Source organism: Dermochelys coriacea, chromosome 1 (assembly GCF_009764565.3).
Source record: "Dermochelys coriacea isolate rDerCor1 chromosome 1, rDerCor1.pri.v4, whole genome shotgun sequence".
NCBI lineage: Eukaryota > Metazoa > Chordata > Testudines > Dermochelyidae > Dermochelys > Dermochelys coriacea.
This window is the reverse complement of record NC_050068.2, coordinates 406,427-418,549: the sequence shown is the minus strand read 5'-3', so window position 1 is coordinate 418,549 and position 12,123 is coordinate 406,427. Positions and strand designations below refer to the sequence as shown.

The window sequence follows — 12,123 nt, the reverse complement described above, 5'->3', positions numbered from 1 at the left end:
CAATCCCCCAAGTCCTCAACAGTACATCAAGCAGAAGAAGATCTTCGGATCTCAACGGCTGTGAAAGTAGATGAAGACTGCAGCAAGTTGGAAATCTCCACTTGTCTCAGACTTTCCCTGCCACTGGGCCCCAGACCGCCAGCTTGTCATGATCGTGTGGTCGCTGTAGGTGCACCAGCTTCCCCACGTTAAAAGAAATCGTGCACAGGCCTCTACCACGGGAAATAACACTTTGCAACCTTCCCAGCCCTGCGGCGGTGGACTGGTGGTGACGGGGACGGGACTGGTGACTCTGGCAGTGCCTAGCCACGAATCTGTGCATAGACGGGTGGCAGTTAGATGGTCGTCTGGCACCTGAACTGAGACGGGTGCAATTCGACAGCTGCTATCGCAACTGAGCAGTCCTCTTTAGTATCCCCTCTGCTTACCCCTCATGGGGAGAGGGCTAGAAAAGGTGCCCCTAAACCGAGGCTCTCTCCCCACTCCTGGCTGGATGACCGCGGCCAGTGGGATCACTATGCCTTTGGCTGAAGCTGTAAGAACGGCCAGACGGGGTCAGACCAAAGGTCCATCCAGCCCCGTGTCCTGTCTGCCGACAGCGGCCAGTGCCAGGTGCCCCAGAGCGAGTGAACAGAACAGGCAGTGATCTAGTGATCTCTCTCCTGCCATCCAGCTCCACCTCTGACAAACAGAGGCTAGGGACACCCTTCCTTACCCATCCTGGCTAATAGCCATTCATGGACTTAACCTCCATGAATTTACCCAGTTCTCTTTTAAACCTTGTTTTAGTCCTAGCCTTCACAACCTCCTCAGGCAAGGAGTTCCACAGGTTGACCGTGCACTGTGTGAAGAACTTCCTTTTATTTGTTTTAAACCTGCTACCCATTCATTTCATTTGGTGGCCCCTAGTTCTTATATTATGGGAACAAGTACATAACTTTTCCTTATTCACTTTCTCCATACCACTCATGATTTTATAGACCTCTATCATATCCCCTCTTAGTCTCCTCTTTTCCAAGCTGAAAAGTCCTGGCCTCTTTAATCTCTCCTCATATGGGACCTGTTCCAAACCCCTAATCATTTTAGTTGCCCTTCTCTGAACCTTTACTAATGCCAGTATATCTTTTTTGAGATGAGGAGACCACATCTGTATGCAGTATTCAGGATGCAGGTATACCATGGATTTATATAAAGGAAATAAGATATTCTCCATCTTATTCTCTATCCCTTTTTTAATGATTCCTAACATCCTGTTTGCTTTGCTTGACTGCTGCTGCACACTGCATGGACGTCTTCAGAGAACTATCCACTATGACTCCAAGATCTTTATCCTGATTAGTTGTAGCTAAATTAGCCCCCATCATATTGTATGTAGAGTTGAGGTTATTTTTTCCAATGTGCATTACTTTACATTTATCCACATTAAATTTCATTTGCCATTTTGTTGCCCAATCACTTAGTTTTGTGAGATCTTTTTGAAGTTCTTCACAGTCTGCTTTGGTCTTAACCATCTTGAGCAGTTTAGTATCATCTGCAAACTTTGCCACCTCACTGTTTACCCCTTTCTCCAGACCATTTATGGATAAGTTGAATAGGATTAGTCCTCGGACTGACCCTTGGGGAACACCACTAGTTAGTCCTCTCCATTCTGAAAATTTACCATTACCATAAAAAGATAGTGACTTTTGCTACATGGAATGTTCTCACCTGATGGATAACAAAGATAATGTACGGCTAGAAAGAAGAACTGCTATAGTCGCCAGGGAACTTGCAAGATATAACATTGACATTACTGCTCTGAGAGAGACAAGGTGCCCAGATGAAGGTCAACTGAGAGAAAAAGATGGAGGCTACACCTTTTTCTGGAAAGGAAAATCTGCAGAGGACAGGCGCATTCATGGTGTCGGTTTTGCTATTAGGAATAAGTTTGTCATTCAGCTTACAGAATTGCCTGTAGGAATCAATTAATGTCTTATGACTCTTCGTCTTGAGCTCAGCAACACTCATATGCCCCAACCCTTGATTCTATCGAGGATATCAAGAAGCAGTTCGATACAGATCTTGACAGAGTTTTGACCAACATTCCCACGGAGGACAAGACCATTCTCCTCACAAATTTTAACTCTACAGTCAGGCATGAGTCAGATCTCTGGAATGGCTCAATCGGAAAAGAAGGAGTAGGAAAGGCTAACTCCAACGGCATCCTCCTTCTGAGCAAATGCGTAGAACATGGTCTGATCATCACAAACACCTTCTTTAGACAGGGTGAGACATGTAAGACCACCTGGAGACACCCTTGCTCCAGGCATTGGCACCTTCTTGACTATGTTATTGTTAGAGCTCGAGATCAGAAGGATGTCCACATCATGATGGCCATGCATGGAACCGATGACTGTTGGACAGACTGTCACCTTGTTAGATCAGTCATGACTTTCCAGATCACCTGAAGGCATCGCAAGTAGGCAAAATCAGTACGATAGAAATTCAGTGTCAAGTCCCTTCGAGATATATAGTGACTTGGGAGAAACTTCAGCAGTGTCTCCAAGAGAGGTTCGCCGCTATGCCTAAAGCTGATTATGATGAAAATTTCTGGAAGGGATTAAAGGCTGCCGTTCTAGGCATGTGCTGTGTCCATGGACTATGTCACCCAGCATCACCGAGATTGGTTTGATGAGAACGACGCTGAGATTCAGGGTCTGCTGGATAAGAAGAGCTCAATGCATGTGGGAACATAACATATCACACCAGCAGAAGAAAGAGTCATACAAGCAACTCAAGGCTGAAGCCCAAAGGAAAATCCACAACATCAAAAATAAGTGGTGGCGAAAAAGGCCAAGGAAATTGAGCTTTATGCTGATAAACATGACATGAGAAGCTTTTTTCAGGCAATAAGGGTCATTTATGGTCCAAGCTCCCATGGTCCCACACTACTCCGAGCCCAAGACAGGTCAACGTGGTTTAAGGACAGTGAAGCCATCAAAGCCAGAGAGAAGGAGCATTTTGAGTCATTATTGAACCATGAGTCAGCTGTCTCTGATGCCACTATCAAATCTATATCTCAACAACTATCACTAATCATGGGCCACCTTGAAGGAGAATTTTTGGACAAATGCACCATGAAACCAATGATATACCTGAGGTACATCGATGACATTTTCATATTCTGGATGGACGGCTTAAACTCCATCACAGATTTCCACCACAACTCCAACAACCACCATCTGTCCATTAAACTCTCTCTGGAACTCGCCCCCACCAGGATCAATTTCCTGGACACCACAATCAGCTTCGATGATGGAACCCTACAGACTACTATTTACAAGAAACCCACAGATCAGCACACCTACCTTCAGAGATCCAGTAACCACCCCAAACACACCAAGAAATCTGTAATCTACAGCCAGGCACTCAGGTACCAGAACATGCTCTGAGGAGAAAGTCTGGGTTATACACCTTAACACACTCAAAATCGCCTTCACCAAACAAGGACACTCTACAAAAGAAGTAGATCGCATCTTGGAACAGGCCACCCAAATACCCCGAGAGAGCCTGCTTCAGTACAGAAATAACCCCCCCTGCAAGCCTTCAAACAATCCCCCAGCCTCTCCAAGCTCATCGTCAGAAGCAAGCTCCCCACAGATCAAGACCCACCAAATCAATGCGGCGCCAGACCCTGCCAGAACCACAGATGTAAACCCTGCAGACGTCTCTCCACTGCCATAATGAGAAGACTGAAGCACAGCAGGTATTGAGCAGCTCTGCCTTCCCATCATCTTCCGTGACCAGTTCACCCCTCCACTGAGCAGTGCACCCAGACCATCCCTGATCTTTCTTTTTTGTCTAGGAGTACTTGTGGCACCTTAGAGACTAACAAATTTATTTGAGCATAAGCTTTCGTGAGCTACAGCTCACTTCATCGGATGCTGTAGCTCACGAAAGCTTATGCTCAAATAAATTTGTTAGTCTCTAAGGTGCCACAAGTACTCCTTTTCTTTTTGCGAATACAGACTAACACAGCTGCTACTCTGAAACCTGTCTTTTTTGTCTGACACGTTTGAAGAACCCCTTCTTGTTGTCTCTAGCGTTCCTTGCCAGCTGTAACTCATTCTTGGCCTTGGCTTTCCTGATTTTGTCCCTACACGCTCGCACTCTGCCCGTGTACATTCCTTGGTGCTGTGCGTTCCTTCCATGTCCTGGATGGGTCCCTCTTGGGTTTGAGAGAGCTAAAAAGCTCCTTGTGCAGCCACATTGGCCTCCTGTGGCTCTTCTTCTCTTAGCTCTGCGTCAGAATAGCTGGATGTTAAGCACCCAGCATTACATCGTTTAGGACCTGCCAGCCTCTTCGACTCCTTTTATTCCTAATTGGTCTTTCCTAATTTTCCACTATTTGAGTCAGTTGAAATCCACCTTTCTGAAGTCCAGCGTCAGTGTTTTCCTGTTCTCATGTCCTCCTTTCAATAGGATCTTGAATTCTATCAGACCATGATCACTTCCTCCCAAGTTCCCAAGCACCCTCACTTCACAACTAATTCATCCCTGCTGGTCAAAACCAGATCCAAAATGGATGACCCCTTACTTGGTTCCTCAACTTTCTGAGTCAGCAACTTGTCAGCATCCTTAGAACTTGTGGGACATGAGCGCTGCCTGCCTGCTTGCTCCACTCCGCACGCTGCTTTGGATGAGGTGGAGTCCACAGCTCAGGTGCTGGCCGTGGCCATTATTCTGCATTGGGCTGCATGGCTGCAAGCTTGGGGCGTCCTGGCTGAACTGCAATGAACACCAGAGGACCTGCCTTTGGAAGCTCCAGATTAGGCTCTGCAAACTCGTAGCGATTCCAGGGCCACCCTGAAGTCCTTGGTGGGTTAGAGCACCGCTGTAAAGAGGAAGTAGTTTCACCCGCCGGCCCTGCAGAGATACCATGTTCTCTCCACAGGACTCAAGGCAGTTTGCACATATGTAACTCAGCATGCCAGACATTCCCTGAGTCATGCAGATGTGACTGACATTGGTCTAGCATCCCTCTATCATCTGTTGACATGCCGGCATGTACACGTGGCTCTTCTGTCCTCCCTGAACAGGTGGATGAACCCTGCCAATGTGCACACAGAGCTCCCATTTGCTCCAATTCTGCTTTTTCTGGCCCGTGATGCATATCGAGCATGCCTAGGGACCTTTTGGAACCACTGGCTCAGGACCTGCCCCTCCATGTCACCAGCAGGACACTTCAGGCTGGCTCACCAGTCAAGAGGGTCTCCCTCACCGCGCATGTTGCTCCGTACAAGTGCTCACAGACGACACTGTGGTGACGTTTTATCTCACAGGCAGGGAGGGGCCAGGGCAGACCCCTCACACCAAGAGGTGTTGGCCCTCTGGAATCTCTGCATCAAGAAGAGAATCCCCCTTCGAGTGTCTCAGCATGCCCTGGCAACCTGCCTCAGCAGGTCATTCAGCAGAGATCAGAAACGGTCTTTCAGCTACGAGGGAGTGAAGCTATTTTTTTCAGGTTGTCAGGGTGCCAGAGCTGGACCTCTTCGCCACCCAACAGAACAAAAAAACAGCATCAGTTTTCTTTGATGGGAGGTCTCACGCCAGTTTCAGGAACAAATGCCTCCTATTGTCTCTGGAGGTCAAACTTCTTTATGCTCCCGCCCATCCCTATGGTGCCCAGAACGGTAGCCAAACTCACACAAGATTGAGCTGTTTTTATTGATGGCTTGGCCTCAGCCTCACTGATTCGCTGACCTTTTGAACCACCGCAGTTGGGATCTAAGGCCTCTCCCACAGGAACCAAAAATCATTTCTCAGGACTATGGCCAGAGTCTGCAGCCCAGCCCCCTCCTGGCTGCGCAAGGATTAGATCATCACTAGCTGACTGCTCTGCTGTGGGTCAAGGGTGATGTTGTGGTGGGCGTCTGCTATCGACCACCGGACCAGGGGGATGAGGCTTTCTTCCGGCAACTCATGGAAATTACTGGATCGCAGGCCCTGGTTCTCATGGGAGACTTTAATCACCCTGATATCTGCTGGGAGAGCAATACAGCGATGCACAGACAATCCAGAAAGTTTTTGGAAAGTGTAGGGGACAACTTCCTGGTGCAAGTGCTGGAGGAAACAACTAGGGGCAGAGCTCTTCTTGACCTGCTGCTCACAAACCAGGAAGAATTAGTAGGGGAAGCAAAAGTGGATGGGAACCTGGGAGGCAGTGACCATGAGATGGTCGAGTTCAAGATCCTGACACGGAAGAAAGGAGAGCAGCAGAATATGGACCCTGGACTTCAGAAAAGCAGACTTTGACTCCCTCAGGGAACTGATGGGCAGGATCCCCTGGGAGAATAACATGAGGGGGAAAGGAGTCCAGGAGAGCTGGCTGTATTTTAAAGAATCCTTATTGAGGTTACAGGGACAAACCATCCTGATGCGTAGAAAGAATAGCAAATATGGCAGGTGACCAGCTTGGCTTAACAGTGAAATCCTTGCTGATCTTAAACACAAAAAAGAAGCTTACAGGAAGTGGAAGATTGGACAAATAACCAGGGAAGAGTATAAAAATATTGCTCAGGCATGCAGGAGTGAAATCAGGAAGGCCAAATCACACCTGGAGTTGCAGCTAGCAAGAGATGTTAAGAGTAACAAGAAGGGTTTCTTCAGGTATGTTAGCAACAAGAAGAAAGTCAAGGAAAGTGTGGGCCCCTTATTGAATGAGGGAGGCAACCTAGAGACAGAGGATGTGGAAAAAGCTAATGTACTCAATGCTTTTTTTGCCTCTGTCTTCACGAACAAGGTCAGCTCCCAGACTGCTGCACTGGGCAGCACAGCATGGGGAGGAGGTCACCAGCCCGCTGTGGAGAAAGAAGTGGTTTGTGACTATTTAGAAAAGCTGGACGAGCACAAGTCCATGGGGCTGGATGCGCTGCATCCGAGAGTGCTAAAGGAGTTGGCGGATGTGATTGCAGAGCCATTGACCATTATCTTTGAAAACTCATGGCAATCGAGGGAAGTCCCGGATGACTGGAAAAAGGCTAATGTAGTGCCCATCTTTAAAAAAGGGAAGAAGGAGGATCCTGGGAACTACAGGCCAGTCAGCCTCACCTCAGTCCCTGGAAAAATCATGGAGCAGGTCCTCAAGGAATCAATTCTGAGGCACTTAGAGGAGAGGAAAGTGATCAGGAACAGTCAGCATGGATCCACCAAGGGCAAGTCATGCCTAACTAATCTAATTGCCTTCTTTGACGAGATAACTGGCTCTGTGGATGAGTGGAAAGCAGTGGACGTGTTGTTCCTTGACTTTAGCAAAGCTTTTGACACGGTCTCCCACAGTATTCTTGCCAGCAAGTTAAAGAAGTAAGGGCTGGATGAATGGACTATAAGGTGGATAAAAAGTTGGCTAGATTGTCGGGCTCAGCGGGTAGTGATCAATGGCTCCATGTCTAGTTGGCAGCCAGTATCAAGTGGAGTGCCGCAAGGGTCGGTCCTGGGGCCAGTTTTGTTCAATATCTTCATTAATGATCTGGAGGATGGTGTGAATTGCACCCTCAGCAAGTTTGCAGATGACACTAAACTGGGAGGAGAGGTAGATACGCTGGAGCGTAGGGATAGGATACAGAGGGCCCTAGACAAATTAGAGGATTGGGCCAAAAGAAATCTGACGAGGTTCAACAAGGACAAATGCAGAGTTCTGCACTTAGGACGGAAGAATCCCATCCACCGCTACAGAGGAGGGACCGACTGGCTAAGAGGCAGTTCTGCAGAAAAGGACCTGGGGATTACAGTGGACGAGAAGCTGGATATGAGTCAACAGTGTGCCCTTGTTGCCAAGAAGGCCAATGGCGTTGTGGGATGTATAAGTAGGGGCATTGCCAGCAGATCGAGGGACGTGATCGTTCCCCTCTATTCAACATTGGTGAGGCCTCATCTGGAGTACTGTGTCCAGTTTTGGGCCCCACACTACAAGAAGGATGTGGAAAAATTGGAGAGAGTCCAGCAGAGGGCAACAAAAATGATTAGGGGACTGGAACACATGACTTATGAGGAGAGGCTGAGGGAACTGGGATTGTTTAGTCTGCGGAAGAGAAGAATAAGGGGGGATTTGATAGCTGCTTTCAACTACCTGAAAGGGGGTTCCAAAGAGGATGGATCTAGACTGTTCTCAGTGGTAGCAGATGACAGAACGAGGAGTAATGGTCTCAAGTTGCAGTGGGGGAGGTTTAGGTTGGATATTAGGGAAAACTTTTTCACTAGGAGGGTGGTGAAACACTGGAATGCGTTACCTAAGGAGGTGGTGGAATCTCCTTCCTTAGTTTTTAAGGTCAGGCTTGACAAAGCCCTGGCTGGGATGATTTAGTTGGGGATTGGTCCCACTTTGAGTAGCGGGTTGGACTAGATGACCTCCTGAGGTCCCTTCCAACCCTGATATTCTATGATTCAACATGTTCCTTCAAACAGCAGAAACTACTCTACCAGGTCTGCTTGCCTCATGACGTCCCAGCAAAGGAATATCTCTTCACAGGCTCCTATGCAGTTTATCTGTATTATCTGGGTCACTTAAAAGAGCAAGGCCTTTCCTGCCATGAGTTCACTAAGGGGGCACCTGGCCGCTATCTCAGCATTTCAGCTCCCTACAGAGGGCAGGGATGTGGTCTCCAACCCCAGGACATCCAGGTTTCAGAGAGGTCTGGACAGACTTTTCCCTCCTCGTGAAGCTCCATTGCCAGGATCTCCATTTGCCCCCGGCACCTGCTTGTTGGTTCATCTCTCAGTGCAGCTAGCGTTTTAACAGCTATCATTTCTGTGAGGCAGGCAGGCCGACCCTCCCGCTATGGTTTTCTACAACGACAAACTGGCCCTTCAGCCACACCCCCAAATGCCTCACCAAATGGTTTTGGCTTTTCATAAGAATCTGTCTGCCACCGTTCTGCCCAAACCACCTCCTCACACAGCTGTGGAAAAGCTGCAGGCCCTCGATGGTCAGAGTGCTAGCATTTTATGTGGACAGGACTACAGCATTTCAGTTATCGCTGCAGCTAGTTCCTTGGCTGAAAGAATGAAAGGAAAAGTTGTGACTTCCCTGGGATTTCTTCTGGCATTTGCCTGTTGCTAATATACTCCTCTCTCAGAGAGTGGTCCCACTTTCTACATGGGCCCAAGCAGCAGCAGCTTTCCTGGGTCCAGGTCCATCAGTGACCTTCGCAGGGCTGACAGGCAGGCTCCGGTTCCTACGGTCACCCTGGCTGTGTCTCTCCCTGGCCTCCAGGGCAGGGCTGGGTCTGGGCGAGCAGTCCAACAGCCCTTGCTTAGGTGGGCTCCCATATCCACCTCTGGCTGGCAGTGCTTGGGAGGCACTCAGAGTACAATGCACATTGCAGCCACGCCCCGCCTCACCTCCCTCCCCTCTGCATCAGGCTCACTGTAATATTGGCTTCTGGCGGGGTCAGAAGGCGCCAGCCCTTTACACCCTGGGCTGGCAGCACAAAGGCTTATGCACTGCCCACTGGATGTCGCTATGGGACAAACGTTCGGGCCCACACTGAACGGAAGAGTTACCACCATTTCACTTTGCTATGCTGGTGTCTCTCCGAGTCCCGGCTCCCTCAGGCCTTCTCCTTAGCACAATTAAGATTTATTGGGCCCTGGGTACAAAGAGCATTTGGGCCCCCCCCATGCCCTGGAGGCCCAGGGGGTACCAGAACAGGGGATTAGGGCCCCCCCACTTAACATGGGCATCCTAGCCTTGGGCAGGTGTGGAGTGGCAATGGCTGTGCTTCATGGCAGGGGGGAGCTGATGCTCCTGCTAGCAGTGCCAGCCTCTTCCCAGTGCGGGGGCTGAGGTGGGCCTTAGACCCCCACCTTGCCCTAGGACCCTGCCCCCTGCTCCTCCTCTTCTCCCCAAGGCCCAGCATTCCTCAGCTGTAACATCAGCCTGGTCCAGTGCCACCGACGGCCAGTGTTGTGGGCAGCCCGCCCAGGGCCATCAGTAAGAAGTGTTCAGAGTAGCAGCCGTGTTAGTCTGTATTCGCAAAAAGAAAAGGAGGACTTGTGGCACCTTAGAGACTAACAAATTTATTAGAGCATAAGCTTTCATGAGCTACAGCTCACTTCATCGGATGCATCCGATGAAGTGAGCTGTAGCTCACGAAAGCTTATGCTCTAATAAATTTGTTAGTCTCTAAGGTGCCACAAGTACTCCTTTTCTTAGTAAGAAGTGTGGGGCTGCTCTTTGGGCCTCTGGCCACTGCCCCCCGCCACAGCCCCAGGCCCCCTGTGCCCTCACTGCCTGCCCTGGGCTTGCTTCACTGCAGAGATGGACCACGCCTTCCTAAAGGGCCTGACTGTGATTGACTTGAGCCTTAGCCAGTCAGCGCTGGAGGATCTGCTGCTGGAGGAGGTCCTGAATGCCGAGAAGCGGGAGGCCCAGACCCACTGGCGCACACTGCAGCTCAGCATCCTGCAGCTGGAGGACAAGCTGGAGGACACGGAGGTGAGACAGCGTCACTGCCCCAGCATGGAGAACGGCTCCCTGCTGGGGCCAGCTCACGCCTCCCCCCATCGCCAGGCCTGCCTGGAGAGTGCTGGGGTCACCGCAGGAACAGCCCCAACTGCCCCTGCCCCTGCCCCTGCAGGAAGAGGAGCGAGGAGCCTCAGCGTGTTCTTAGCCACACAGGCATTGCTCCCTGGCTGCCGCTAGGCCTGCCCCCCATGGCACCTGAGCCCCCTGCCACGCCCCTATGACACCGAGTCCCCCCCATTGTGCCCCCGTGACACTTGAGCCCCCTCACAGGACAGCTTAGCCCCTACTGTGCCCTCCCATGACACCTGAGCCCCCCCCCCAGTCGCTGTGACACTCCCCACCCCCAATACTGGGACCCACCCCCTGCTCTCTTTGCAGGAGGAGTTGCTGGAGCTGATCTCGCAGCCGTCGGGCCCCCTGCTGGAGGAGGAGGAGTTCCTGCCCCTCGTGCGGCTGCTGCAAATCCAGCTTGAGACCCTGCACGCCAGCCACCAGCACCTGCTCTCCCTGCGCCAGCACCACCTGGCCATGCAGGCCAAGTACCGGCAGGTGGCACGCCTGGGGGCAGCACTGCACCAGGCCCTGCAGCAGGTGTGCCGTCTGCACCCCTTGTACCACTGCTCCCCGGCCAGCTGCCTGGCCATCGCCCACAGGGCCCTGCTTGCCACCAAGCGCGCAGTCGCCAGCAAGCAGGAGGCGCTGGAGGTGCGGCTGGTGGAGCTCAGCAAGTGCCTGTCCCGCCAGCTGCTGGCCAACGCTCAGCCACACTTGCAGGAGTCGCACAACCTGCTCCTCAGCTTCTTGGGGGCCCTGGCACCCCTCCGCCTGGCCGGCCAGCTCAGCCCGCTAGACTGGCTGGTATTCTGCCAGGGGCTGCAGGCACCTGCAGTAGAGCAGCTGCTGCAGCCAGCCAGGGCAGCGAGGCCGGGCTGGGTGCGCGCCGCAGCCTGGCACGAGTGTGGGCTGCTGGAGGGCCTGCCTGGCTTCCAGGGCCTGCGGGCCTCCCTGGCCGAGCAGGCTGCCCAGTGGCAGGAGTACTTTCGCCTGCCTGCCACGGTGGTGGGCCCCGCCCTGTGCCCCAGCCACGCCCACCTCAGTCTCTTCCAGCGGGCCATGCTGTGGCGCATCTTCTGCCCGGAGAAGCTGAGCAGCATGCTCCACGACCTCGTCATCTGCCTGCTCGGCCGCCCTATCGCCGAGGACGCCAGCTACAGCGCTGCCACCATCTACACCTGCAGCCAAACCGACCTGCCCCTGCTCTTCCTCACCTCACCCTGGGGCCTGCCTGGCGCGGCCACACACCCGCTGCACTGGATCCAGCAGATGGCCAAGCAACGGCACTGTGTAATGCCAGCCACTGCCGGGGCGGCACCTAGGGGTGGCACCATGGAGGGAGGTTGAAGAGTGCAGGCAGCAAGGTGGGGTGGGGGAGGAGTCTGGGAGCACCTTGGTGGGCGGGGCCAATGGAGGGAGGTTGGTGCAGGGGAGGGCATGGCTTGGGGAGACAGCAAGGTGGGGTGGCCAGGAGACAGAGAACAGCTAAGGGTGCTGGGGTGGGCCCTGGGGTGCAGCGGGGGCAGGGTGGCCCGTGCTGGCTGCTGGGCGACTGACCCAAGCAG

The 12,123-nt window shown here is 52.0% G+C and overlaps 1 protein-coding gene across 1 annotated transcript in view; it reads left to right on the top strand.

Moving 5' to 3' along the window:
* The window catches only part of DNHD1 (dynein heavy chain domain 1), a 145,328-nt gene that overhangs the window by 129,915 nt on the left and 3,290 nt on the right, over positions 1 to 12,123 (top strand). The window contains 2 exon segments of the mRNA XM_043503758.1: positions 10,296 to 10,474; positions 10,883 to 11,848. Coding sequence (XP_043359693.1) covers positions 10,296 to 10,474; positions 10,883 to 11,848 — 1,145 coding nt within the window.